At 53.0% G+C, this 26,714-nt stretch overlaps 11 protein-coding genes across 11 annotated transcripts; 5 read left to right on the top strand and 6 right to left on the bottom strand.

Moving 5' to 3' along the window:
• Positions 1-366: 366 nt before the first annotated feature.
• Positions 367-2,381, bottom strand: HMPREF1120_04383 (uncharacterized protein; the record flags this gene model as incomplete). Its single annotated transcript, XM_009158510.1, has 2 exons — positions 367-2,015; positions 2,069-2,381. 2 exons carry the CDS (start codon positions 2,379-2,381, stop codon positions 367-369), a joined length of 1,962 nt encoding a protein of 653 aa, XP_009156758.1.
• A 974-nt stretch (positions 2,382-3,355) lies between these two features.
• Positions 3,356-3,756, bottom strand: HMPREF1120_04382 (ribosomal protein L37ae; the record flags this gene model as incomplete). Its single annotated transcript, XM_009158509.1, has 3 exons — positions 3,356-3,419; positions 3,484-3,679; positions 3,738-3,756. 3 exons carry the CDS (start codon positions 3,754-3,756, stop codon positions 3,356-3,358), a joined length of 279 nt encoding a protein of 92 aa, XP_009156757.1.
• An 836-nt stretch (positions 3,757-4,592) lies between these two features.
• Positions 4,593-6,725, top strand: HMPREF1120_04381 (saccharopine dehydrogenase (NAD+, L-lysine forming)). Its single transcript, XM_009158508.1, has one exon. The coding sequence runs from the start codon at positions 4,932-4,934 to the stop codon at positions 6,231-6,233; it is 1,302 nt and encodes a 433-aa protein (XP_009156756.1). The 5' UTR covers positions 4,593-4,931; the 3' UTR covers positions 6,234-6,725.
• A 78-nt stretch (positions 6,726-6,803) lies between these two features.
• Positions 6,804-8,348, bottom strand: HMPREF1120_04380 (uncharacterized protein; the record flags this gene model as incomplete). The annotated part of the gene is made up of 2 exons (XM_009158507.1): positions 6,804-7,833; positions 7,897-8,348. 2 exons carry the CDS (start codon positions 8,346-8,348, stop codon positions 6,804-6,806), a joined length of 1,482 nt encoding a protein of 493 aa, XP_009156755.1.
• Positions 8,349-8,693: 345 nt separating this feature from the next.
• HMPREF1120_04379 (poly(A)-specific ribonuclease) lies at positions 8,694-10,882 on the bottom strand (the record flags this gene model as incomplete). Its single annotated transcript, XM_009158506.1, has 2 exons — positions 8,694-10,348; positions 10,534-10,882. 2 exons carry the CDS (start codon positions 10,880-10,882, stop codon positions 8,694-8,696), a joined length of 2,004 nt encoding a protein of 667 aa, XP_009156754.1.
• A 282-nt stretch (positions 10,883-11,164) lies between these two features.
• HMPREF1120_04378 (signal recognition particle, subunit SRP72) lies at positions 11,165-13,906 on the top strand. Its single transcript, XM_009158505.1, has one exon. It carries the CDS (start codon positions 11,507-11,509, stop codon positions 13,451-13,453), a length of 1,947 nt encoding a protein of 648 aa, XP_009156753.1. The 5' UTR covers positions 11,165-11,506; the 3' UTR covers positions 13,454-13,906.
• On the bottom strand, positions 13,436-18,965 carry HMPREF1120_04376 (uncharacterized protein). Its single transcript, XM_009158503.1, has 2 exons — positions 17,832-18,965; positions 13,436-17,737 (listed from the first exon to the last, which is right to left on the bottom strand). Exons 1-2 carry the CDS (start codon positions 18,855-18,857, stop codon positions 16,991-16,993), a joined length of 1,773 nt encoding a protein of 590 aa, XP_009156751.1. The 5' UTR covers positions 18,858-18,965; the 3' UTR covers positions 13,436-16,990.
• HMPREF1120_04377 (uncharacterized protein) lies at positions 14,245-16,790 on the top strand. The gene has a single exon (XM_009158504.1). The coding sequence runs from the start codon at positions 15,552-15,554 to the stop codon at positions 16,350-16,352; it is 801 nt and encodes a 266-aa protein (XP_009156752.1). The 5' UTR covers positions 14,245-15,551; the 3' UTR covers positions 16,353-16,790.
• A 195-nt stretch (positions 18,966-19,160) lies between the features above and the next one.
• Positions 19,161-20,822, top strand: HMPREF1120_04375 (uncharacterized protein; the record flags this gene model as incomplete). Its single annotated transcript, XM_009158502.1, has 1 exon — positions 19,161-20,822. One exon carries the CDS (start codon positions 19,161-19,163, stop codon positions 20,820-20,822), a length of 1,662 nt encoding a protein of 553 aa, XP_009156750.1.
• Positions 20,823-21,258: 436 nt separating this feature from the next.
• On the top strand, positions 21,259-24,369 carry HMPREF1120_04374 (uncharacterized protein; the record flags this gene model as incomplete). The annotated part of the gene is made up of 1 exon (XM_009158501.1): positions 21,259-24,369. One exon carries the CDS (start codon positions 21,259-21,261, stop codon positions 24,367-24,369), a length of 3,111 nt encoding a protein of 1,036 aa, XP_009156749.1.
• Positions 24,370-24,846: 477 nt separating this feature from the next.
• HMPREF1120_04373 (MFS transporter, ACS family, allantoate permease) lies at positions 24,847-26,560 on the bottom strand (the record flags this gene model as incomplete). Its single annotated transcript, XM_009158500.1, has 3 exons — positions 24,847-26,108; positions 26,179-26,281; positions 26,345-26,560. The coding sequence occupies 3 exons, from the start codon at positions 26,558-26,560 to the stop codon at positions 24,847-24,849; spliced, it is 1,581 nt and encodes a 526-aa protein (XP_009156748.1).
• Between the last annotated feature and the right edge of the window lie 154 nt (positions 26,561-26,714).

Below are 26,714 nucleotides of genomic sequence, written 5' to 3'. Positions count from 1 at the left end.
TCCTGTAGTACTAAGGTCGACTCAAGTCGCCATCTTTCCAAACCCGTCGACATTGTAGTCTCGCCAAACGCCGCCAGCCCTATAACTGTACATCAAAGGCCCCTGAAACCGGACAGAACGCCCTTGCTTTGCGAAAACACTGGACAGAATCCCCCACCTTCGCCGTCGCTCAAGTTGGGACTGAAGCAGAAATTGAAAGTCCGCGCTGCGCTGCACTTCATGACTATTTGAAAACTCATAAGCGGCATACTGCCATAACCGTTGCTCCATTGCCCAAACCCAGCCATCTCGGTCGTAGAAATCGTGAACGTATCATAAAAGGCAGCATTGCCTGTACCAAGACATCAATGAACCCAGACTCGCTTCTCATCGTACGCGAGCCTTGAGCGCATTGACGGCTCGGTCCACCTCGTCGCCTGCTACCTTCTCCCATTTTGCTTTTCCATCAACGTCAAGTGCCTCGAAATCCCCGATTCTGTCATAGAGCATTCGGGAAATATCGCGGTTGATGATAGTATATTCATCCTTCGTGATGGCTTGGTCATGATAATGTGGCTTCAGAGCGGTCGCCACAAGCCTTTGCACGTCGGCCTTTGCGGTTAAGGACATGGTTACTCGTGTGGGAGATGCATTGGTTGATCGTGGCTGCATGACGGGACTGGAAGCGCTGTCTAAAACACGCGGGATACGGGTCCGTGGCCTAGGCTGCACCAGGTTTACCCCCGGAGAGGCGCCATTTCCGGCAGAGCTCTGTCCATTGGTGCGGGCAGCAGGTAACTCTCCAGAGCTCGGCCCACCTGGCTCCGGGGAAGTAGGACGCATCGGTGAATACTCGGTCAAGGGGAAAACGGGTTGGATACTTGAGGTCAAGCCAGCAGGCGAGCCGGGCCTTAGAGCAGTTAGCGGCGGTGGAGTTGCAGACATCGCTCTCGGTGAGGAATGGTTTGAGGGTAGTGGAGAAAGGGCTGGAGAAGACGGTTGTGGCGAGAACTGTTCGGCCGGTGGGCTAGGTGCAGGTCGGGGTGATGGTCGATGCATGCGCATGCTGTGTGCTGTGGATGAAGACTCTTCTACTTCCTGTAACAGTGACTGCAAGAAACTTGGTGCTCCTTGCTCGACAGTCAACTGCCGCCTGGGGATAGGACTCGCCGGGCGGGACGATTGTTGGGGTGCAGGATTGGTGGCACTAGATGCACTATTGTCGGATGCGCAACGAATGGGGACGCTTGGTCGTCTGCGGCGCTTGATCACTATAGCAGCAGATTCATTCTGAGGTTCAGCCGGTGAGCTGGTGCCTGATCTTCTCTTCCTCTTGCGTGACGAGCTTGGCCCAGATGACGAGGCGCGAGCCTGCTCGAATGCATGCCACGCCATGAGCTCGTCTGCGTTCTCAACCTGGCGTACGGGTGAAGGCCGAGTGGGTCGGGTGGATGGGGTATGAACTGCTCCAGGACTAGATGACACGGCTGGTTCTGTCTCCCTAAAACGACTTCCGGCTCCTTGGAGTTCAGCAACCTGCATACGGCGTGACCAAGCGTCATGAGCCTGTCGACTAGCCTGGGTGTATTGGCGGTGGCGTCGCAAATAAGTGGCCGAGTCATCCTCCTCATAGGGGAAGTCAAGATCGAGGTTGATTCGTGACCATACAGATTGCCACACTTGGTTCCAACTAGAATCGTTTCCACGTTGTCGCCTTTGTTGGCCTCTGGTGCGCCGACGGGTTACTCGACGTGAACGAGGTGCGACGCCTTGGAGGCGAGGGTTGACCTCTCGCTGCGCTCTGCAGCCGTCACAAAACCAATGGCCATAAGGCACCTCTTGAAGATCGACACAATAGGTATGCCACAATTTTTGACAGCCGTCGCAGTACATCAGCACATCTTCATTGTCGTCCTCTCCACAGGCCTGACATGGCTGGTCTTCGTCGTCTTCTTCAGGGATCTCGAGGAACATGGAAGGGTCCAACTCCGCCATTTGGGTACGGTCTTCGACAAGGTATGAGGAGATAACATCGCCTGGAAATCGTTAGCACCCCGAGTAACTCACGCGATCCAGTGACGCAACTTACCATTAATGGTGTGCATGAGTTCGACGAGGTGAAAACTGGCGCGACAGATCGGGCAACTGTTGGCCCTCTCCACCCATGGTGTTAGACATTCATTGTGAAGGTAATGCCCACACGGACGAAGATGTGCAATGAGTTCTTCACTGTTGGGTTCTTCTTGTTGTGGCGCTTTACCACCGATCAGTGAAGTAGATGTCTCCGTGACCTCGACCTTGACATTGATCGATGACGGAGACTTGGCAACGGTCGGGGAAGCAGGAACATCACCATTACCGCTGCTCAAGTCTCCAAGACAGACGATACATGTATCGGACATATAGATTTGTTGCCGGCCAAAGTTGAGCGCAATGCACTGCAGGCGGCGGAAAACGCATGGGGACTGGAGACTGCCACTGGTGGTTGGTCGGTGTCGATGTGGAAAAGAGAAGGAAGGTAAGTGGAGGCAGGGCCGAGATGCATTTTAAGCGGTCGGCTGCATCAGGCAACTGAGCCGAGCCAGCTAAGCGGCTCCCCACATCAGTCGAGTGAATGTGACCAGGCTATGGCGGCATGACCTCGACAGACATTTCCCGATTGGCCGCGTCAGTGCCTGGCCAGCTTGCAGCACTGGCACTGGCAGGAGCCTGTTCGTCACGGTGCCTAACAAATGCTTGATAGTGAGCTGCTCAAACAGGAGTGGACGGGTAGAACCAAACCTTCCTACAAATCCGCGAACACCCAATCCGGAGCAAGAGAGGAACTACGACGTATCGAACCGGTATCGTCTGGCGGTGTATCTGCGTTCGGGATGTTGAGGACCCCAAATGAGGACCTCGACTGATAAGATTCGCAACCTAGAGCCAAACCTACCTTCCCATACAACCAGTGAATCCCATCGAGCAGCTGCTCTCGCCAGGTCTTGCACATTGCCCGAGTGAGCGCCTGGAGCTGTGAGAGTACTGACGGACTTGTCAACAGGCATGTGGCGCACTGTCAGCGGGCCATAACTTCTCCACCACTTTCTGGTCCATAAGCTGCTGGGGCTTCATAATCTCCTGAGTGGGATTCATAACGCAAAAAGATGGATTAAATTTAACAACAAAGGAAAATTTGGTTCTTGGGATCGGTCATTCGATTGTGATCTATCGACTCGTGGACGGCCAGCAGGCGGTGTTTCTCGCGACTGTTCGGGAGATAGGCAACCGCCCTGGGCAAGACCGAGTCCAGAAGAAACGTCTTCTGGTATTTGGGAATCATAACATCCTTTTTGATTTCGTGGACTGATAACTCCGGGCCCATGCCAAAACGTGTTTACACCTCCGCGATTTCTCTCAGTCTTCGAATGGTCGACCGGGTAGCAGCAGCAGCCGGGGTACTGTACGATGGAGCTTGTTAGAATCTGCAACAACCTGCCAGATATTGCCCTTCTCTTGACTTACGAAACCGTCCAGGCGCCTCCAGCGATCGTCTTCTGGCAACCCTTGCACTTCCAGATGCCAACCGAGTGTCGCTTGACAGTATTCTTGCCGCAGAATGTGCAGATGTATCGTGCGTGCTGGGTGATTTCCATCTTCTTGACTTGCTTTCGGAGGGAAGCACCATATCGAGTGCCGTACTTGCCGGTCACGCCGACCTCTGTAAGATTGTCAATGAACATTCGACGCTTAGGAGTGGGCGATTGTCGTGGACTCACTCTTCGTGCGCTTCGTCATTTTGGCGAGGAGGGACAAAGATTCGTTGAGGACTATGAGGGTTGAATGTCGACGGCGTCAAGATGCAGCCGGAAGTCCAAAGTTGAATTGTGAAAAGTGCAGTTCAAGTTGTGGGCGAAAGTGGCTAGCGGCTTGGCGGATACAGACCACATTCGCACCTTAACTTGAAGGACTATCACGTGATGCAACAGCCCGCTGTCCCGCTTAGTCATCACATCATCTCATTCTCATCGCGATCTGACTTCCGAGGATTTGTTTCGTGTCTCGACATCAGCCACTACTGCGTCGAGTGTGCCAAAGCCACTAATTACGGTAGTCATGCCACCACAGCATGGCTGGTCATTAAACTCACCTGCACCGGACACACCCTCTTCGACGTGTTTCTGAACAGTATCTCAATCACAAATCAGAAACGGCCCAGGTCATGGCAATGGCTGACATGTTCGACGCGCCGGACTATCAATAATGTACTGGCACCTTTCGGTGCAGTGCAAAAATACACCACCCGTAAACCAACCCCTTTAAGGTTTTATTCCCCCGGGGCCGCCGCCGCCATGATCCCCTAGCAATTTTTGCCCCCAATTTCGACGGTAAGGCAGCCACCGAAAGGCCACATTAGCGTTTGGCTGACCCTGGGCTGCCCTTTCGTGTCATATGAGAAATTGAGAGTAAGGTATGCAGCGCTCAGCCTCTCCTTCAAGTTGCGCGCAGAAGACAGCGTCAGAACTAGTCATATACAACAATACCACTAGTAGTAAGGCTGGTAGCAGGCACCTGAGTACCTAAGTAGATACCTGGTGATCCAAGTACTAGTATTGGAGGCAGCGATCAGGTCATCGCGCTCCATTCGGTTCACGGGCAGCTAATATCGGCTGGAGTGGGCACTACTAAGTACAACTACTAGCGTTGCGGTCGCTAGTCTCGCCTGTCAACCTCGTGCGACTCCTCCTCGTCCTCCTCACTCCCAACTCTTGTGAAGCGTACACCTTTTCTCTTCGTCACCAAAGACCGAGGTGCTATTTCAGGTTCAAGTTGCTGATATCAGCTCCACAGGTCTTACAGCCTGATATCACTCCTGGCTGTATTTTCTTCTCCCTTCTGGCCATCTGCCGCTCTGTACCGACGACTTTGTTTTTGCTATATCCGCTCATTATTTGTCTCGCCGTCTTTTCACCATGGCAGCTCAACGGGAGTATGACATTGTCCTCCTAGGTGCGACGGGCTACACCGGCAAGTTGACGGCGGAATATATCACGACCAGCTTACCCACAAACATCCGATGGGCCGTTGCAGGGCGTAATCAGTCCAAGCTACAGTCGCTAGTCAATGAGCTGAAGTCACTCAATTCGACGCGCGACGTCCCGGACATCATCACTATCGGCGGTCTCAACACCTCTGAATTGAGTGACCTGGTCAAGAAGACCAAAGTACTTCTCAACACGGTTGGCCCTTACTACCTGTACTCGACGCCAGTGGTCGAGGCGTGTGCCCAATTGGGGACGCACTACGTGGACGTCTCAGGCGAGACGCCTTGGGTGAGAGAGATCATTGTCAAGTACGAGGAGACGGCCAAGAAGTCCGGTGCCATCCTGATCCCTGAGACTGGCGTCGAGTCTGCCCCTTCCGACATCGTTGCCTATGTGGCCACGCGTCTTGTCCGCAAAGTCTGGGATTGTGGCGTCATGGATGTGGTGGCTTCGGTGCACGAACTCAAGTCTTCCGGTCCCAGCGGAGGGACACTTGCCAGCGGATTGGGGCTCTTCGAACACTATCCCCTGAGCGAAGTCAAGAAATGCAGCGATCCATTCGTGCTTTCGCCGTCAAAACTCCACCCTTACACCAAAGAGACCATCTATCCTCCCAACCCTGTGCCAAACACCTACTCGCGTACTGCGTTGCAGAAACTCACGGGCGTCTGGTCGTATCCTCGCCTTGGGACGTTGACCACTTCCCTCGCCTCCACAGCCAATGCAGCCATCGTCCACCGTTCCGCCGGCTTAACCCCCTACTTTTACGGATTCAACTTCACCTACGAGGAATATATGGCCGTAAGCAGTCCGGTGGTCGGATTCTTCATTCACATTGCAATCAGCCTTCTGGCTATATTGCTCGCTTTCCCACCAACTCGCGCCATATTGAAACTGTTTGCGGCTTACAAGCCTGGGTCTGGTCCGGCCAAGGAGTCAACAAAGAACGACGCGCTGGAACTGCGCGCCATCGCGACCGCCGAACAGCTCGCCAAAACCCCGCGCAAGGCCCTCGCCACTTTCCGCTTCGAAGGCGGTCTGTATCACCTCACCGCCGTCCTCTTGGCCGAGGCTGGCTTCATCCTGGCCACCAAGGAAGAGGAAATCAAGAAAGCGCACGGCGTCGGGTTTTTGACTCCCTCATGCCTGGGCGATGACTATGTCGAGAGACTGCAGAAAGCAAACGTCAAGATCAATGTTCAGCAAATCGGCGATGTTGGCAGCAAGTAGGCGCTCTCCGGGGGCTGTCGTGTGACTCTTTTACGGATCGTGTTATAGCATTGGATAGGTATGGCGGCATTGAATTGAGTCACGGATATGAAAATTTGATGGCCGATACTTCCAGACAGCCGCTCTAGCAGCGAGTACGAGTCACCGAGGAGAGGAGTTCAAGTTCGGGAACAGCCGGGAATGTTAGAACAGCAGTGACGTAGAAGCTGACACGGAGATGTTCCCCAGGCTATTGGTCTGGATTTAGTTCAGATGTGTTTTTCTATACACCGCTACAATTGTGATTAGAAAATGATGATTGGCTTCAAGTTGCTGGACCAGAACTGAATGGTACCCGTGGGACGTCCCTGCAGCTATAGGTACTTTGCTGGTATGTGAAAGCTTGCCCATCAAGCATCGCTCGAGTCCTATGCTGTAGCCGCAGCGAAGGAAAGAGCACACTGTAAACAACCATCGCCGTGAGAAACTGAAAGTAAACCAAACATTGTTTGCCACTGCAGCCGACGTTCTTCCATATGATTTTACGGCTACTACTAGTAGACAAGAGAATAAAATCGAACAGGAAAGCTCTCAAATATAGCTGACTTTGACGCCCATTCCCACCGTGCCTCTGATCTTCTGCCAACTCGTGTCCAACAGCCTCTTTGCTCTTTCACGGATCTGCCTCTGGCTAAACGCCATGACGAAAGCAAGAATGAAGAGAAGCAGCCGCAGCAGCGTCGTCGGGTTATTTGAAACCGCTCCCGCCATATTGCGGGCCAGGTTGGTCAGGGCCAGAAACAACTGGCGGGCTTGCCTTATTAGGCCGTTTTGAGTGGGCGCCTTTGGTTTCCGGGTCGGACGACCAGGACGTGGCGTCTGAGCTGGAGGAGAGAGCTGGTTGTTGCGACCTTTGGGGCCGGCCCCGGATGGCAGGGGAGGAGACCGCGCGGTAGGCATAGGTTGCGGTGGAAGTTTGTTTAATGGAGCGGGTTGTGTTTGTGTTTGTGTTTTTTGGTCCGGCGTGCTAGATACGCTGCTGACTGATGATTGCGATGAGGAATATGATCCACTGGGATGCTCCTTTTCAATGCCATAGTCGACCTCGCTGCTTGTCCTCTGGTGCCTGGACGACGTGGGTTTGCCGGACCGCGTCCTTGAGTCCTCGTCGTCGCCGTGGCCGGTGCCTGAAGCAGTAAACTCGGGCATTCCCTCCTCGGTATCCTCGAAGATATCCAGCTCGGCTTGGCCAAGCTTTTCCCTTTCCGAAACATCCTGTAGCTCTTGTAAGGTCTGTAGAAACGCTTCTCTCCGTTCCTCATCTAGGATGTCACTGTTGGTGAGCACGCTCCGCGCATAGTCCCATTCTCCGTTTCGGGGAAGAACATGGAGGGTAAAGATTTCAATGATCTTGATCCGAGACGTCAGGTCTTTGGGTGTGTTTGTGCCATCCATCCCGGACCGTCGACCATTGCCACTGCCGGCATTATTATTGCTCAGATGGGCCGAGAGATCAAGGTCGAGTTGGGAAGAGGAAGAGGGGGAGGATGACGAGAGATACGTCTCAAGCCGCGCTTGGTTGACTTTCTGGTCGGGAGCCTGTCCCAGAAGCAAATTCGATCTGTCGAATCAGTGTTAGATCGCGGTCACGCCGGGGAAGAGGGCGTACACAGAGCACACTCACAAGTTGTAGACAACCTCCGCATCCACGGAGCCTTCGCGACCCTGATATCCATCTCGGACAACTTGTTCCCAGATATCTCCGCTTTGCACTGTTCGCACGATACCTTTGTACACCTTCTCGCCAAACTGTTCCTTGCCCTCTTCCAGCCCAAGATCAATGATTGAGTTCAGCAGAGTCACATACAAGCTCCAGATCTTGATCCGTTGACTGGTCGTAGCCGTTGCGATTGGAGCCTGCGCCGGGCTATCGTCGGGCCTGGCCTGGCCCGAGGGCGTCACCACAGGTTTCAGAGCCTCGTACGCCTCGACTAGTCTTCGAGTGAGAAATAACTGAGATGCATGCTTGTAGATTTTGGATATCTCGGACGACGATCGCTTGCTCGACCGGTTAAGCGAGGATTGAGATGACGAGAGCAACTGTGTGCTGGATGTGGACTCCGAGTCTATCGACATGTTTGCGGCGAGAGCAATACTAGCAATGAGACAAGTACATAAGGACTAGTAGCGTGTCGAGCGAGACGCAGGTTCAGAGTTCAAGTTGAGGGATGTCCAGATGATGTAAAGAGCAAGTCTGGGGTTGGAGGAGCTCGACCGCTGGATGGCATCGCGCTTGGGCCTGTCACTGGGTCACTCGTGGGAACCTCGGCTATAATCCTACACTGCACTGAAGTATGGCGGAAAAGCAGCAGAAACGTGCAGCTGGGGTATGAGCCGCTCATCAGCAATCTCTTCTATCCTAGCTTCCAGGCTCTGATATCCAAGATAATGCCCGCCACTATCTAGAAATGAGGATAGTATTCAATTGCGCCGCCGTGATAGATCCAAAATACCCTCCTGGCAGGCATTTGCTTGTAGTTTGTTGCTAATCAGCTTCCAGAATTCGGCGTCCTCCTCCCACCGCGGCAGCAAACGACCCTCCTTCACCATCCGAGCAATCCGTTGTTCCTCTTTAAACTTCTTTTGGGTATCGTCCTGACTTGAAACCTCAGGCACACCATCTTCAAGCATGTCGAATATGTTTGACTTTTGAGACATGGACTTCAATTTCTTCAGTCCTAATCTCGGCAACTGCACCACCTGCTGAGTCGCCTCGGTAGCCTTGACAGTACCTGTCTGAGCTTGTTCTCCGGCAGATCCAGGACGCGATCTGGGAAGGGAGGCACCGGACGCTCCTTGATTGCTGCTTTCCGGCCCAACCAAAATAGACTTGACAGCGGTCACGGGTGCCTTGATTGCTTCCACTATTGCTTTTGTCAAGCCAGGCTTTTGAGCTTCTGATTCCGAAACGGCTTCAGTTGCAAGCTCGTACTGGGTCTTTTCAACCGCAGGCGGCGGAGCTTCGGCAGGCGGAGCTTCGGCAGGCGGAGGAGCAGAAGCCTCAACCAAGCCTCTGAGTTCTTCAAGCTTGCGCTCTCGTTTCAATTTTCCGGGTATTCTGAGGCCAATTTTGGCCGTGACGTAACTATCGAAACCCGCTTCATGGTAAGTCGAAGTATGGAGGTAGCGGTCAAATCCTGGAGCAAAGGTGAAGCGAGGTACGTCCAATGTATCGATGTCGGTTTCCACAGCTTGCAAGGATGTGTCTGCCCAGCGCTTGTTCCCCAGGCCAGCGATGTATTTCGTATCCAGGATAAGAGGAAACAACTCTTGTACTCGCGCACTAAAGTCTTCCACCCGCTCTGGCAGATTATCGACAAAACAGCGGTAAAGATTTATAAGATCTGTCAAGCAATTGTGACCGATGAAAGCGCGTTGTTGACTTTTGAGCTTCGCTTGAAGGTCATCCAGGAACCCTTGAATATTGTCGGGTGCTTTGCCTTCAGGATGAGCGGCTTGCACGTAGCGATGCGGCATTCTAGAAACATCACCACCCATGATTGCTTCGATGATCCATCGAAACCCTACCGCGTTCAGAACTTCACGCTCACGGATCTGTTCCCGTACTTCCTTCTCGTTTGCTTGCTGCTCAGCAGTCGGATTCGTGATCTGAACAAAGTGGCCCATTCCTTGAGTTTTGAGTTTCGGATACTCGTTTCTCACGACCTGGTGCGTCAATCGAACTTGATATCGATTCAGGGCTGCTGGTAGAGGCTCCTTGGCGTTTTCGGCAGGAATGTTGACATATGGCTCTTGCTTCTCCTTTGGAGTGGCTTGCCAATCCTTGATTGATTGCCTGATATGTTCCACAAGAGGGGAGTCATCCTCTTTCAGAATCATGTCAGGGATATTGGCTCTTGCTTGATCATCTTCGAGGAGTTTCTTGCGCACTTGCTCTTCCTCCTGCCGTGACAGATATTGGACGCCTTGCAATATGGGCCGGTCAATGTTGAAACCGTTGCGGATTAGAAACGAGACGGCGCCACTATTGTACGACCATACTCGGCGGAAAACTTGCTCCTTTGTCGCTGGAAGTGGGCTCAGATCGAAGTTATAGGGCCGAGCAACATATTGTCCTTATGAGCAGTCAGCTGGACCGGCCATATATCTTCCATACTTCAACTGGGGTGAGACAAAATTCCCACAGCAGCGTTCGGACCTTCAGGGGTTCGTTCAAGGGACAGGTAAACAAAACGTACGATGATATCGACCCGGGGCTGAGAACAGGATATATAAAGTCACGTCATAAACAAGAACGCACCTTTTTGAGTGTCCTCTGCGACCACTGTCAGTCCAACCTGTAGGATTTGGTAAATCTGAGCCGCAGCTCTGAGATCCTGGTAGTAATCTTGCAGGGTCAACTTTCCGGAGCCTCCTGCCGGTCGTCTGCCTGCAACGCCCGAAAATTCGAGATCGAACGCGACAAACCGACTGTCGGCGATGTTCTGGATAATCTTGATGGCCTCGCCTTCGAATTCTGCGCCTGTAATATTCATTCTGGGAGGGTAGGCTCTGCTATGCGCAGGAAGAAGCCGCGACGACGTGCCAGGCGAAAGAAGACATAGAAGTTTGCTTTGGAGGCCAAACAGGCGACGAAGCAGACCGCTCATCAAACAATATCACTCAGCTGCAATCAACACCGGTAGTGAATATCAGCTGCTCACGACATACTAGCGGCCAAAATTGACTGAAGGTCGAAGTGTTAGAGAGGAGTCTACCTCTCCATATATGTAAAGTGGCTGTAGTCAAGATAACATCGAAACGTCAACTGACGACATTATTGAAATCAACAAAGGAAATATTGCCTCTCTACCTATGGACTTCCGCAAAACGTTGATGGCGGGCTCAGGTTCGAGTCTGGGAGATTCTAAGCAAAGATATTCCTAGATATTATGAAATCTTACGCGAATCGCTTGACTTGTACACAGCAGCCTTCGGGTTTATGAGTTGGTGGCCATGTCGAAACTGTGTCATGTTATAGTTGCGGATTAATTATAATATATTCGATTATTGTGGGGGACTCGCAACTCGTCGACTTCAAATTGCGCTGCCCCACGAAATTCATCTTGCCCAAGTCATTCTTTTGTCTCGTATCTCACCCACGACCAACCACTGCACCGATCATATTGCATAAAAGACCTGCGGTCGACAGTCGCCATTACCCTCCCTTACGGCTCTCCCGAGGAATGACACAGGGAACGGGTGCTGTGCTCTTACACAACTAGCCCGGCGGCATGGCCGTTTCTAATACTTCGTCCTCCCTTTCTGCAATCTTGCAAAAGACGAGCCTCGACGACCATGAAGAAATATTAAACGCGACCAACAAAGCCATCAAGGCGTCCAAATCCGATCTCGAAGCTCAACATGTCAAGGTCGTCGCCCTGATCAAACTCGATCGGTTCGACGAAGCGGTCAAGTTCATTGAAGAGGCAGGGGATGCTTTGAAAAAGAGGGCGGAGCTGGAATATGCTTACGCCTTGTACAAGTCTGGGCGGCTGGGAGAAGCCGTTGAGCTCGCATCTAAGCTCAAGGACAGGGGCGCTCGGCATATCGAAGCGCAGACGAGATATCGGCTTGAGGATCCTTTACGAACATTAGATCTCTACAAAGGCTTGAGAAGCAAGAATCTTGGACCTGAAGATCTCGATCTCCTCGTCAACCAGAGTGCGGTCAATGCCCAAGCACAATGGCTTGGTGTTACACGCCCTGATATAACACGGAGAGCCGAGCGAGATGATCTGGCCACGTTTGAGACCGCGTACAATGCCGCCTGTGGGAGCATTGCAAGAGGGGAGTTTGAACCGGCCCAATTCCTGCTTAAGCGAGCAGAAGAGCTCTGCAAGCAGTCCGATGAGTTGACGGATCAGCAGAAAGCAGAAGAGCTTGTGCCGATACGTGCGCAGCAGTTATATGTGCTTCTGTGTCTGGGTAAGACTGCTGAAGCTGAAGATCTGGCCGCTGGGGTCAAACCCGAGGATGCATTCGACATGTCAACGCGAAGGATCATTGAAAACAACCTGTTTCTGACGAGTCCGTCGTCGAATCCTTTCGTGGCCTACAGAGCCTTCCATTCGAACACCACAATCCCGGTCCATGATAAGCTTTTCTCATTTCAGAGCGTACCTTTGCAGTCGAACGAATTTTCCCTGGATTTACAGACCTTCAAATTTCACGCGGTTACCTCAGCTACTTCGAGAACCCTTCAGCAAGCTTCTTCCACGCCTCTCTCTGCAAATGTCCTTCTCGCGTCGTTCTTCAACGCGGCAGCTCATGCGAGAAACGGAACGGGAAAGCAGGCAATCAAGAGTATATTGCCACAGCTCGAGAAGAGGCCAAATGACATTGGGTTGCTTTTGACTTTGGTGCAATTGTATGTACAGACCGGCAACATCACGTCACCGGTTGAACTGGTGGAGTCGTTCTTTAAGCGGTTGGAGGAGTCGATGCTCGAGACCGAGCAAGATATCAGGTTTAACCCCATTCTTGTGAATCTTCTAATAGGCCTATACAAGAAGAGAGGCCAGACTGGGCATGTCAAATCGGAACTTGCAAAAGCTGCGGTATTTTGGCGTAGGCGTCCGGACCCACCCACAAGCTTGTTGACAGCAGCAGGTATCTCGCTCTTGGAGTCACAAACGGAAGACGATGTCACTGCTGCGGCGGATATTTTCAGCAAACTGCGCGAGCAACTGCCCAACGATAAGGCGACCATAGCGGGCTACGTGGCATCTCATTCCGCCGAAGGCGAGTCGCAGCTTGCGGCAGATGTGGAAAAGCTGACGTCCACCTCGGAGCTGACACGAAACATCGACATTGACGCACTAGAGTCCTCAGGCATCCCACAATCGTCCAACGCTCTGGCAATCGCCCAGCTTGGCCAGTCACGGAAGCGAGCTGCTCCTTCTGATGGAAACGTCAAACCCAAGCGGGTTCGCAAGTCGAGGCTACCCAAGGACTACGACGAAAACAAGAAGCCAGACCCAGAGCGATGGCTGCCAATGAAGGACAGGAGTTACTACCGGGCGCCGAAGGGCAAGAAGAAGGGCAAACGAGCTGGTGATGACAGAACGCAGGGTGGAGTGGTCAATGAGGACCTGAACGTCGAATCTAAGCCCTCGGTTGCACCCGCCGCAACGGGTTCAGGAGCAGGCAAGAAGAAGAAAGGCAAAGGAAAGAAATGAAATGAAAAGCCAGCTCAACGCATGGCCATAGAGGCAGATTCTTGGATGCCGCCGTCAATGTAGAGCACACAACATGTTCCTGATGATAGAGCAGCTATCCAGGAACAGCATGCCTGAATCAAGGTCATACGGTGTTACAGCCGGGTATCCTCTTGGGTAGAGTCTTCCCATGAACGAGCTTCGGGCAGATACCTAGTCACCAGCTCTTGCTTGTACCATGGAACCTCGGCGGATCGACGATGGAATGACCACTTGTATCCTACGGTAGCTGCTGTAAGGCTTCTTACAGCCTGTCAAAGTATCCCAGCGCATAATGTAGGATTGCAGTCTTTCTGAGGTAGTTCGGGACTGCACGTCGCTTGCCTCCGGGTGGCTCGGTCCTTTGCAGCCGTTCTGGCGCATGCTATAGGAGAAATGTGAGACACGTCAATGTGGAAGAAATAACAACTCAGGGCGCTGGATCGACCAGTGCGTGGCGAGCACTGACTCCGAGTCGTGAAAGGAGCAGCTGTTAAACTTAGCGTTCTTCGGATGTACCAGCTAAAGTAGGACGGACTCGCGTGGAGGAGAGAGCAGGGGGAAAAACCACGGATGTTGTGATGATGCTGGCGGTAGTAGCAGTGTAGTAGTAGTAATGATGGGGCTGGTAGAAGAAGGACTACGAAAGGCCACCGCAGTGCCAGTAGTGACAGCTCCAACACCAGCACCAGTCCAGAGTGGGGGGGGGGGGGTTTGAGGTGCGTCGAGAAATAACCCGAAAAACAACTGACAACTGAATGGCAGCGGGAGCGACGTCCTTGACTGCGAGTTGGAACTTCAGAGTTTGACCTGATTCACCCTTGACTTGACCTCGCTTCCCGGACTTCCGTCAATCCTTTTCATTTCTTCTCAGGCTCTTCGCAGGAACCCATCGGTGACAGCACAAGCAGAAGTTTGTCCTGCGCAATGTTCTCTCCTTGGACCGTGTGTTGCCGTCTTGCCCCGTCAACTCCTTTCCTGGGTCCCCCGTCGGCGGTGTAACGGCACGCGAACCCTCCTCTGTGCGGCACGCTCACTGCAGTGCTCAGGCTGTGCTGTGCGGCTTGCCATGCTGGTCTGCGAGTCTGCGGCCGGTCCATGGTTACTCAAGTGCCCTCGAGCCAGCGGTCTCATCACACACTGGCACTGCACGGATCCAAGAAAAAGAGAGGCATCGCAGACGGCGGCTCCCCTCCAGCGAAAGAGTCGGCTCCAAGGTCATGGGGTCACCGCACACGCACTGGCATCGGATCCTGGGTCTTCTGGGTCTTCTCCCACGCCTTGCCGCCTTCGCTTCCTAGCGGCGTCCTACCGAAAATCTGCAGCCCGCCCGGGGAGGCCCGTTCTCTACCAAGGCCCCGGTTCTGCTGATATTGCAATGTGTGATCAAGAGCCTCATTGGCCAGCCCTGGCCATTTCGCTGGCCGTGGCAACTCGTCGGCGCACAAACTAATCCATCTCACCTTCGGTAAGCTCCTCTTTTCACGCGTGCTGGCTACATTTAGTCCCCCTGAGTATCGTTGCTCGTGGATCAAGCCTCATGGATCCGAGACCTCTTCATCATTGGCACTTTGACCACGTCGTCTATCCGGCGCTGGGACTCTGTGACCACCTTCACAAAATGCCCTGGCTGGTAGCACTTCTACCCAAGAGCTTGGACGCTGCTGCTGCGTCTTGACCACATTTTGCACCTCACGCCTCTGCTTAAAACATGTCAACTCTCCTCAACCTTGCCCGCAGATACTCCTCCTGTCCTTGTAACTGTCGTGTCTCATCTGAACTCCGCTTCCCGGTCAACCTGATTGACAGCCGTTGATAATTCTCCTTGACTGTTTGACATATATACCATCCACGCTGAACAAGGCCGACTGTCGCTGTTCTTCTGCTTCCAACACTTTTTTTGGTCTGCCACAGTGGGCCGGTTGGGTCATCCACCGATCCACGTATTAACCAGGCATTTACCCAATTGTCTGGGGTTCTCCCTTGAAGCAGTCTTCGCCTCTGCGGGTTGTGCCTATCTACTCCCAAATTTCTTACGCTCTGGTCACTTCACACTTCAGTCCGGAGTCACTTATAGAAAATGGACCTGGCCTGCAGCGGCTTTACTGCTGTCAATGTGGACTCGGATTTTGAACAACCAGAAGATATCCACGAATACTTCACTCTACAAGCACCACCCAATACCACTATATGGCGGAAGCCGTCCGCTATAGATGACACCACGGCCCCAATGGTGCTGAAGCGCTTGCAACAATCATTCATCCTTGCGGAAGTCACCGTATCTGCCGATTTCGCCATGGAGTTTGACCAAGCTGGTCTGGTCATATTCTCAGGCTCCCTGGGAGACCCGCCTTCATCAAGATCCCCCAATGTCCGGAGGAGTCCGCGTTACTACAGACCCAGGATGGAAACACTTGCTCGGGGCAAGTGGGCAAAGGCCGGCCTGGAGTTTACGGGAGGCGAACTCCATGCCGCGTCTGTGGTGGCCATCTCCAGTTGCGGTGCCGACTGGTCGTCGTCTGCACGGATGCCCTCACCCTCAACCACATTCGACCCATTTTCACTGACGTCGCAATCGCTGCGCATCAAGTTCGAACGGGTCGAAGAATCTTTGTGGATCTGGTATCAGATACCTAATCTCAGCCCCCAGCCCTCGGATTGTCAGCCGCCGTCTTTCGATCCTGGGCGAAGAAGCCCAGAAGATGTAGGGTCGGGCTGGAAGAAAATGCGCGAAATCATGGGGTTCTTTGGCGGCATGGAGGGCAAGGCGAATGTCTGGGTGGGATGCTATGCGAGTCGGCCGATGAATTTTGAGCCCAGCAACAGCTGGGAAGAGGTCGATGCATTGGTCGCCGAATTTGAAGATCTGGACATTTTATGATTGTTTCCAGTGAATTGACTCAATCTAAAGGAAGAGAGGGGCAGAAGTATACGCCAACTAACGTGCCTCAGCGTTCGATATCAGTCCTTGGCATTGCCAAAAACGTTGGGCTGTGTAGAGGTTGTGGGGACGCGGTATTTCAGAAACTGTGCCGACCTCTCGTCCAGAATTGTTGATTTGAGCGTTTTCGTTTGTTTATTTTGTAACACCAGCGTCGGTGTATCATGCGTACGAGCTCTGATCCAGCGAGATGGGAGAGAGGCATGCCGGCTTGGGCGACGTTTTCGGGACTTCGCGAGCGACAAAGCTGATATTGACCGGGTCTTCGGTAACTTGCATTTTGGATAGCTCAATCTGCAGCTCCTGTTTGTTGTGCAGAAGATACCACAATGAGAATCATGACACAGAGCAAACCAGAGCACCATCTTATTTCCCTAAACCAACTCCTTCCGTCCGGTTGGAACCGAAAACAAGCCAATCTCATCTGCAGTGACGTACGGCCTTGACCGACTGAGCCTCTCGTGTGAAATTCAGTAGCATGTCTCAGCGTCGCGCACAGCGTTTGAGAGCCATTGAATCCTCGTCTATTGTATGGATGCAAGCAAGCCCTAATTTCGTGCTTTCAAAGGGTACGCAACCTAGTCTCCGTAGCGCAATCTTCGACCACGGTCGTCGCGAGCATTGCGAACAATTTCGACCTCAACCCCGTGTTCCTTGGCCCAGGGGACGACGTCGTTGGAAACCCTCAGGCAGTTTTTCAAGACGATCTTTCGCAGATTTGGGGGGTTTCCCCGGATCAAGTCCGCGACGAACAAGGTGGTGATCTCGGCGCTGTCGAGGCTCAATTCCTCCAAATCCGGAGTGTACTCGAGAAATTCCCTGTGATAGATATCCCACACAGGTTCGCCTCTCACATGGAGGCGCTTGAGCCCCTTAAGCCAAGGTGTGCGCAAGAGGAAGGAAAAACGAGTGACTGCCTCGGACTCCCAACTGATGCTGATAATCCATTCCTCCAGTGTTCCGGGCTCGACTTCCGCAGCCTGCTCCTGCAAGAAAATGGGATACATCGGACAGTCGTAGACGGTGAGGCTCTGGAGGTTGTGCAGGGATCCATGGCCGGGCTCCCAATTCAATTGCTGAGCGAGATGAAGATCGAATCGGCGGTCGCGGAGTGTGGCTTCCTGGAACATGACCGAGGTGAATCGGAGCTTGCGGATGTTCTTGGGGAGAACGAAAGATGGCAGGGCGCCACGTTCTGCTTCTAGAACTTCGAGTCGTTCCATGTGTCGTAGATCAATCACCTTGCTTGGGACAGGCAGTTGGAAGCAGGATAGGCCTGTGAAAGAGAGGGATTCCAGTGCGGGCAGGCCTGAAAAGAGTTTGTCCTGACATGACAGTCCAGAGTTAGTTCAGTTGACGTACAGTACGAACAAGTGTTGCATTGCACATCACCAAAGGATAGCAACTGTTGGTGCTTACATGATCAAACTCGACCACTATGCCGACGAGCTGGAGTTGTAGGACACGTAGAATGTTGGATTCTAGCTTGAGCCCTGTGCGATCGAGGTAGTTCTCTCCGGGTTTAGAACCAGTAACGTTCCTGAACTGCGCAACCTCGACGTTGGGACAGTCTTTTAGGATTTTGGGTATCACGTCGAACGGCACGGCCGTGGAAGAGCCAAAGATGATGCTTTTCAAGTCGTATTTGGAAAAAGGAAGTCCCGTGACCGAGATCCACTTATCTTGGATCTCCAGGGTCTGAAGCATCGGTAGGCTTTGATACCTTTGCAGCGTTCTGCTGAGGATCTGCGAGGAAGCCTCGGTCAAGTGGCAGGCGGAGATAGTCGTAGGCTCCTTCAGGCGTCTCAAAGCTGCATGCAGCATTTTCGGAGTAATCGCCCTCTCTGCGCCCGGAAAAGCAAGAGTGTCGGTGAGTGGAGGCAATGTTCGAAGCATTCTGTTCCAGGCTTTGCACACCCGCAACATTTGCATATGCTGTCTGTACGGTAAATACCCCAGGATGATGTTGACAATCTCCAGCGGGAGAGTCGTCATGGGATCCTTTGCGTTCGCGAGGAGGGTCATGGTTCTCAGTTCGTCCTTCACGGCGGCGAGTTCTCTCGCGATCAACTGTGTATATTGATGGAATGCCGATACCTGCTTCAGCCCATGTTCGTAGAATTTCTGTGCCGCGGACCTGTTTCCGAGGCGGCGCTCGATCTGTCCACATCTGATGTAGCCTCGTCCATCCGTGCGGTCAATTCGAATCATGGCCTTCGCGTCCTTCAACGCCAGTTCATCGTGTCCCAGCCGGATGTGCAAAGCAGTTCTCAGATCAAGGAGAGTCACGCGAGTCTGAGCAGTCACGCTTCGGTCCCGTTCACAGGTCTGTAAGGCTGTGCCGGCCAGGTCGAGGGCCGCATCGTACTTCTTGTTCCTGGCGGCCTCTTGGCACTTTTTCAGAAGTGCGGAAACCGAGTCGCGTGCCGCGGCCCCAGGAGCCATCTCGGACGGAGGACCAGGACGATACTCATCTGGACATTGCGGACTACGAATATGGAGAAAGTCAACGCGTATTGATTGTTACACGGTGGTTGAGGCGGTGGATGTGAAACCAGATTGACGCGGTTGCGTTGCTGCCCTTCCGGCTCAACTTCGGAATTGACCCTCCAGCGTGTTTATGTCTAACCCGTTTCAGACGCCAGAGATGAACCACGATTCAATTCGGTTCGGGCTTGATCAGTCTTGCAAGCCTGAGCATTCAAGGAAGAAGCGCTTTCTTTAGTCTGTCCACTGACAGCACTCACAATGGAGTCGAACAGTCTCGAGAGGGCCTCCCAGTACCTCAACAACCTTCTGCTTGCCCGCGGCCTCCTCTCCAATGGGAAACCAATCGATTTCGCCAGACCCGACCGCAGCGGCAAGGGAACAGATGCGACAATGTCCCGGGTCATCAATCTTGTCCACAACTTGGTCTTGCGACGCGACCAGGACGCTGAACAACGAGAAATGCTTGCGATGAAGATTCGCGCCACCCGCGCCGACGAATCTCAGCGTGTTCTTGATCTCCAGAGACTACAAGATAAGAATGCAGAACTGGCGCGAGTCGCGGCGTCGGCAGAATCGGTAGAGCGAGCCTTGAAGTCAGCCGCTCGAAAGGCCGAGATACAAGCCAAGGAACTTAAGGATCAAATGTTGAAAATGAAGTCTACATTGGATCAAGTTCGTGCCAAATGTCTGAGTGATGTTCGAAAACGTGATGTCGAGCTGGACAAACTGAAGGCTCATCTGGCCGGACTACAACGCGGCAAAAAGGATGCGTCGGGCATGAAAATCAATGTTATAAACTGGGAGCCGGAAACCAAAGGCCAGGAACGACGGAACGGCCAGAACGTGGACAGTACGGAATGGAGCTTGGAGAAAGAGACGAATGACTTTCTGGCGGCGGTGCTGAACGAAACCAGCGCTGAAAATGTCTCCCTAAGGCGTATCGTCACTGATACCATGAAGATACTTTCGGATCTGACCGGCCTGTCTGAGACAGCCACCGAACAACATCTTGATCCGGAGGGAGTTTCGTTCGCAGGCTCCAAAGAGCCTGGCCACTCAAATCGGGAACAAGATCAGTCGGACCACGGTCTGACATCATGTGCGGCTTTGGCAGACCAGATGAGTTCGATTCTGAGCCATTGCCAGTCGATTCTCAGGGATCCTTCCTTCGTACCAATCGAGGAAGTTCACATACGCGACGAAGAAATCATCAAGTTAAGGTCGGGCTGGGAAAAGATGGCAACCAAGTGGAAAGAAGCAGTGGCCATGATGGATGAATGGCGGAAACGCAGTGGTGAGCGAGGCGAAGTCCTGTCTAATGATGACTTCTCGGCCTTCCAGCTCGGCCAAAGTGTTGCCATGCTGCCCAATGGACAACCTGTGTTTGCCATCGACGAGGATTTACATTCCGGATTATATGAAGACTGCAACCTAGAGAACCAGTCTGTACCAGAGACCGAACAACAGCCGCCGGAGCCTTTACAGGAAGGCTTGGATGAAGATGAAGGCCAAGAATCGGATTTTGAGATTCCACTTGAGCCCACCGCTAAACGATTTGCATCAAGCCCTCGCCGTGCCCGTCTGAACATCGGCAAACCATTGCGACCTTTAGAATCCAATGATCACAATCTAAAAGCATCGCCGAACCGAAGCGCCGTCACCAGGGGCATTCCGAAGCACGCTGCGGAATGGGAACAAGACGAGGAAAATCAAGGGCCTGCTCAACAAGACGAAGATATGACAATGTCAGTGGCGGAGAAGCTAGCCGCTGTCGAGGCTGAGGCAGTAGAAGCGCAAAAACTCTCGTCACAACAGGCTAAGAAACGGAAGCAGGCCGGCAGCCAGAGATCAAAAAGGGCTACCAGACGGCGGAGCACGCTTAGTCCGGACGAACTTGCTGCACTGATGGGTATAGAATAGCTCGAATGAAGAAGTTGATAACTTATATTTTTGGGGCAGCCATGTTAAAGATTGCGCCCTCTGATCTACCTTTCTCTGAGGGAAGGACCAAAATGCTCGAAACGAGTAGTCATTGAATCTATGGCACTGTTGTTTCCGAGACGGCGTATACATCATTTGTCTCGAATATCAAACGAAGTCGACGGACGATGTGTAGCTGACTAAGCTGCACGCCATTTCCTGATTGGCCAGCCTTGGCTTGCTCTCCGGACTCTTTATTCTGCGCGTTCTCGACAACAAACGCGCAACGTCGACGGTTTGAAGTCCACAAACTCTTTCACCCTCCACACAGCTTGCTACGAGGTGATTCAGCCAACATCCTCGTCAGCCTGCGCACCCGTATGACACATCGATAAGGCGACCTCGACATGCGCTCAGCGCCGGCGGTTTAGGCACGATGAACAAATTCTCTGCGGACTACTCGTCCAGCGTCAACTCGACCCCGGCCAAACCGCCTCCTCGCTCACATTTGTACAGCTCCGACGAGCCTCAGCTTGCTAGTACAACCCCTATCGCGCCGCCGCCTTCCCAGATCTTTGGCAGTTCGGCCTTCGGTACCGGCGTCAGTAAGCTGCACCTGTCCAAGCCTTCGAAGTCGTCTCCACCACTTCGTCCGTCGAAATACAACCCATCGCTTCCTCGCACCAAGAATGGCACTCCTGCAAAGATAGCCCCGAGGCCATATCACACCTCCTTCAATACGACTCTAGCCTCGCAATATACCGATCGCACTGAGGATGCATATGCAGACGAAGATATGGAAGAATACGACTATGAGGATGACACAGGCATTCAACTCCCGCGAAAGGGTCGTTCTGTCAATCGACAATCTGTCGCTTCGCTCCTGAAATTCAGCCAGCGTGAGTCGACAATGTCAGCTCCGCGTCGGTCCTTGCGCCATTCCCGGCTTTCGGCCTTGCCCAACAAAGGCGCCGAGTCGGTCGTCCCTAACCTGGCCCGGGAATTGGCTGCGCGAAGCGAGCCTGCTGCTCTGACTGAACCCGATGAAGTGATTCTGCGAACCGAGCAAATCCTTCGCCAGTTGGACGAACACACCCAAAACCTGAGAGACAATACTAGGGCCCTCCAAGAAATTACCGAACACGTCTATATCCTCCTCCCAGAATGGCAACGTTTTGTCAACATCGAGCGCCCGTCCCTTGATAGCAACGATATAGGGCCTCAGAACTCAGCCACACCATTCGCCAAAGCCAACTACCTCGCCTCCCTGCTTCTAGCTCTTCATCATCCACCCACAGGCCCCGACGACACGACTCTTCCGACACCACAAATCCTTCTCGATTGGCTGGACACGTATCATGTCTCTTACGAGCCACTCTACCATGCAGTGGTCTCGGCACGACCTAACTGCACGTCTCATGACCTCTTTTGGGATGCTGTTCAAAGCTTGATGCTGCGCGGGAAGTTCGACATGGTCATGCGCCTTTTCGCGGAAGCAGACTTCAGGTATGCCGCGTCCGCGGTGGACGATGGAGCGGATGAACCTGGGTACAAGGGCGCACAACTTCAGTCGATACAGGGTGTCATATATCAGGCTCGGGTTCTTCTCAATTCTTGTCCTGTTGTTCAGTCCGGCGATTGGAATCTTGCAGGCGCAGAATGGGATCTGTTCCGTACACAGGTGGAGGCAGAGTTGAACAACTTGACCGAGCTGGCGGCTACCCACCCCGACGATGACACTGCATCCTTCGAAGCGGAAAACTTCGGCCTGCGCAAACCTGGAACAAGCCTCCTCGGAAAACTTGGTCAGAGCACAGCATCGGCTTTGCCTTGGACCATCTTTCAAAACCTTAAAATCCTTTACAGCATACTCCTTGGTAGTGCCGAGGAGATCGCCGCTCAATCACAAGATTGGCTGGAAGCAGCGACATCGTTGACGATCTGGTGGGATGGAACCCTGGATGCTTCAGTCGCCCAGTGGAGCTTCGATGTAAGCCGTGCTAACAACATGACTGAAGATGGCGGAAGCGTCAATCCCTATCTTGGCCGGCTTCGAGACTCATTCCTGAGCGTGACTGACCCGAACGACAAGAATTCGTTCCAGATCAACGCCATGTCACCAGTGGAGGTGGGCCTAGGGTGCATTCTCCAAGGCAGTTCTGAAAGCGCGTTGATCATCCTTCGTATCCTGTCCCAGTGTGTTGCGTCAACTATAGCAGAGATTGGCACAAAGGCACAGTGGCTCGAAACTGAGAGTTCCGTGAGGCCGATCGGACTGAATGACGAAGACCTTATGGTCCTCAGTTATGGGGTACCGAAGCAGGTCGTAAGCAAAGACGAAATAATGCTGGGTTATGCCGAACGTCTTTTTGAGAAGGACGTGTTACAATTACCTGATGGGGCGTCGGTCGAAGGTTGGGAAGTCTCCATTTCAATTGCCACCCGACTAGACGATCGCGAGGCGATGCACTCAACTGTGGCCCGGTTTCTCGACCAGCTGGAAGTGGTCTCGCAAGATCGCGCTGAAAAACTCACAAATCTGTGCTCGGATCTCGGCCTACAGGACGAGGCACGTAAAGTGTCGGATCGTTTCGGAGATTATGTCGTTAACAATACCACCGAATATGGCACAGCCTTGTTGTGTTATGCAAGAAGTCACGCCGCGCACAAAATCCGGCAATTGATCGATATGCTTATCAGCTACTCGCTTGTCGAATCAAGGGCTTATCCACCAGAGGACGAGATGGATGAAGGGCTGCAGAGTCTGGTGCAGAGTCCCAGAACAGCATTGGCAGACATCGTCGAAGTCGATCCGGAGGCCGCAGAGATGCTACAGTTCTACCTCGTGGGGTATGCCTGTCTCCGCAGATTCTACACCCTGAGAGATGAGGATTCTTATCCAGACGGTCGGGGCAAAGTGTCAAATCTGCGACCTCTCGCCCGAAGACGGGCTGCCTCCAAGGCTTTGGTGGCGGCCATCAACAGTGCGGCGGACAGCATCTACGGAGGCTTGTACGACCCTGAGCGCCAATCTGCCATCCAAGTGGACGGATTGCTGACGTTGTTGGGAGAGGCCACGGCATTGCTTGCACGCAACCGCCCTTCCGCACAACACATCTTCACCTCACAACAAATCTATGCGCTTCTGGCGGCCATCGAGGATCTCTCCACCGTGTCTTCACGCGTCTACGAGGCCACCGAGGACTGTCTCCAGGCCTCGCTGCGCAATTATCACGGATCTCAGCCGCCCAGTCCCCATGCCATGTTGAAGAAGAGCATGTCATCTGGAACCAACTCCAACTTTAGCTTCAGCATGATGGGATCGGAAATGTTGGCGAAGAGTGACCTGACCAGTCGAGGCACGGGCGGAAAGAGTGCTGGAAGCAGCGGAGTCTTGGTCCCTGGTCCGCAAGGCAACGTCTCCCGAGGGTGGGACTGGCGCGCCAGCTTCAAAGACAAGGATGTCACTGGACGGGATGTGGTGAAGGTGTTGAGGATGGGACTTGCAGAGGAACTGAGCATGGTCGCGCTGGAAGGAGGCTCATGATCGAGTTGTCAGTGTAGGAGTCGACAAACGTCGAACAACCGTCTGTTGGTGTAATCCAGTTGAGACCAATTCCTGCATTCCAGCTGGTATGCGGCTTTTCATCCTGATCATGAAAGACGTAAGCTGATGTCACAGGAGGCTCTTTGAGAGTCCTCACGAGGCTGTAAACCCCTGAATACCATTGCAACTTGAATGATATCCTAGTACTAGTGGATCGTGCTTGTCCCTCGACGCTTCAATACACCTTAACGTACTCTATAGTCGACTTTAACCATGTCTCGTACATCGCCTGCAACCTACAAACCGAGGTCAATACTCCCTCTTGGTCGGGTTGCCCTCTTCCGAAAGAACGAGAAATTATCCAGGGGCTGTTCGGCCACAATACAACCAGCACGAACGAAGACTTGGCTAACGCAGTCTCGAGACGGCTGCCAAAAAAGGCTTTGTCTAGTACTCAAACAGATTTGAAGTCCTCCTCTAGAGAGGATAGATGAAGAACTTGTTCTCCATATCAGTCAGGTCCAGCAAAGCCAGATCGACCTTCTTGCGCACCACGCGGCCTTCTTCATCCACCTCCTCGACTTCTCCATCGGCATGTGCATCACCTCCCAGCTGTTCGATCCACTTCTTGCGCTGCTCATTCCGTCGTTTCAGAATAAACCGGATCACAAACAAGATGGTTGGGGTGCCGACCCAGCTGACGACAATCATGGTAATCCAAGCAGGATAGTAGCGGGGAGCATCTTTGGGAACCCAGATCTGGGGCGAGATGAGATTTGCAACGCTATATCCCAGCATCCACATGACGTTGCGCGTGAGCTTCTTGGTATAGCCGGCACAAGAAGACGAAACCCAGCCAAGAGCGATAATATATGTGTTTCCAAAGGTGTGGCCGGCAATTAGCAGACAAACCAGCATGCCCAGCTTCTCGTCCCAGCTAATTGCGACCATGCCAATCCCGCCGGCCAGGGCAGGCAAGCACCAGAAGGCGCTGTGGATGGCTTTGTTCGAGGGCCAGATGTCAAGAGCCCACGCACCGGCGAAACACACCAGAACCCCAAACCCGCCTCCTGCGGCAGCCACGAGAGTCGAGCCCAGCGCGTTCACGCCAAGAGATGTCGTGATCAGATTCTGCTGTCCGTAAGTCAGGTTGTTGGCGATCATCAGCGTAAAGGCGGCCAGAGCGAACAGCCACGAAATCGGGTCCCGCAGGGCCTCGATAAATTGCGACTTTTTGAACTGTTTCTGCTCGATGGAACTCTGATGGGATGCATGCACTCTTCGGATGACGTGGATCTTTTCCTCCAGACTCAAAAATTTCGCATGCGCTGGGTTGTTGGGATACCGGAACCAAACCCAGATCGACAGCAACAACGAGATCCCGCCTGTTGTGATCATGAGCAGTTTCCAAGGCAGAACGGAGCTGTGGCTGTGCAATAGGCCGTATGATATAAAGGCAATGACCACCGGTGCCGCAGCAGACGTTACCCACAGAATGGGTTGGAGGACAGATTGTTCATGCCGGTTAAAGAACATTCCAATGGTCATTTCCATTGCTGGAACGACCACAGACTCGACAGCGCCCAGTAGTAAGCGCACGACGACAAGGCCGCCGTAGTTGACTGCCACGCAATGAAGAAGCAAAATCGCCGCCCAGAGGAAAACCAGAGTGGCCACGAATTTGCCAAAGGGTAGCTTTTGCAATAGGTAGTGTCCTGGCCATTGAGCCGCGAGATATCCTGCAAACGCCGTTAGCCTATGAAACAAAACAGGCACGACTGAGCTCAATTCTCTCTCGGGGAAACTTGCCCACATAGAAAAATGTGTTGAGGTTGTTATATTGCGCTTTGCTGATGCCGGTTTCCTCAAACAGTCCCAAGATGGCCGCATATCCCAGAGTCGATTTGTCGATCTGTGCGGCCCGGTTAGCAGGCTGGCGACTTCCAGGGGTTCAGGTTGGTGCACGACTACTCACGAAAAGCAAGATGTTGATGGCCGACAAGAGTCCCATCACATGCCAATATAGCTTCCTTACCAGCTTCTTCTCCTGCTCCGGTGTCAAGGGCCCAAAGTCGTCCCCATGTTCCTCGACAATGCGCAAGGTTTCGTCCGCATACTTCTCCTTGACGGTGACAGTGGTGGGTTGCGCAGTGCCCTCGTCTTTGACGTTGGTTAGCTCGTCCTTGCCCATTTTTGGAATGCGTCAATCTCGACGTAGGAGCTGTTGTTGGGCGCCATTCTGCTGAATCCGTCCCAAAGGTATTTATCACCAGGGCCAACAGAAAAAAGCTGCCTCTCGCCAGTGGCAAAATATGCTTCTCGATGGTGCAATCAATTTAGCGTTG

The sequence above is a fragment of the Exophiala dermatitidis genome (genome assembly GCF_000230625.1).
Source record: "Exophiala dermatitidis NIH/UT8656 unplaced genomic scaffold supercont1.4, whole genome shotgun sequence".
Lineage (NCBI taxonomy): Eukaryota > Fungi > Ascomycota > Eurotiomycetes > Chaetothyriales > Herpotrichiellaceae > Exophiala > Exophiala dermatitidis.
This window is presented reverse-complemented; position numbering and strand designations above follow the sequence as displayed.

Excerpts from the sequence above, each read along its gene's own strand:
- HMPREF1120_04377 (XM_009158504.1), top strand. The coding sequence starts at position 15,552 with ATGGACCTGGCCTGCAGCGGCTTTACTGCTGTCAATGTGGACTCGGAT.
- HMPREF1120_04376 (XM_009158503.1), bottom strand. The coding sequence starts at position 18,857 with ATGGCTCCTGGGGCCGCGGCACGCGACTCGGTTTCCGCACTTCTGAAA. Across the intron at positions 17,738-17,831 it reads TAGTGGTCGAGTTTGATCAT|GACAAACTCTTTTCAGGCCT; the intron begins GTAAGCACCAAC and ends CTGTCATGTCAG.
- HMPREF1120_04381 (XM_009158508.1), top strand. The coding sequence starts at position 4,932 with ATGGCAGCTCAACGGGAGTATGACATTGTCCTCCTAGGTGCGACGGGC.
- HMPREF1120_04378 (XM_009158505.1), top strand. The coding sequence starts at position 11,507 with ATGGCCGTTTCTAATACTTCGTCCTCCCTTTCTGCAATCTTGCAAAAG.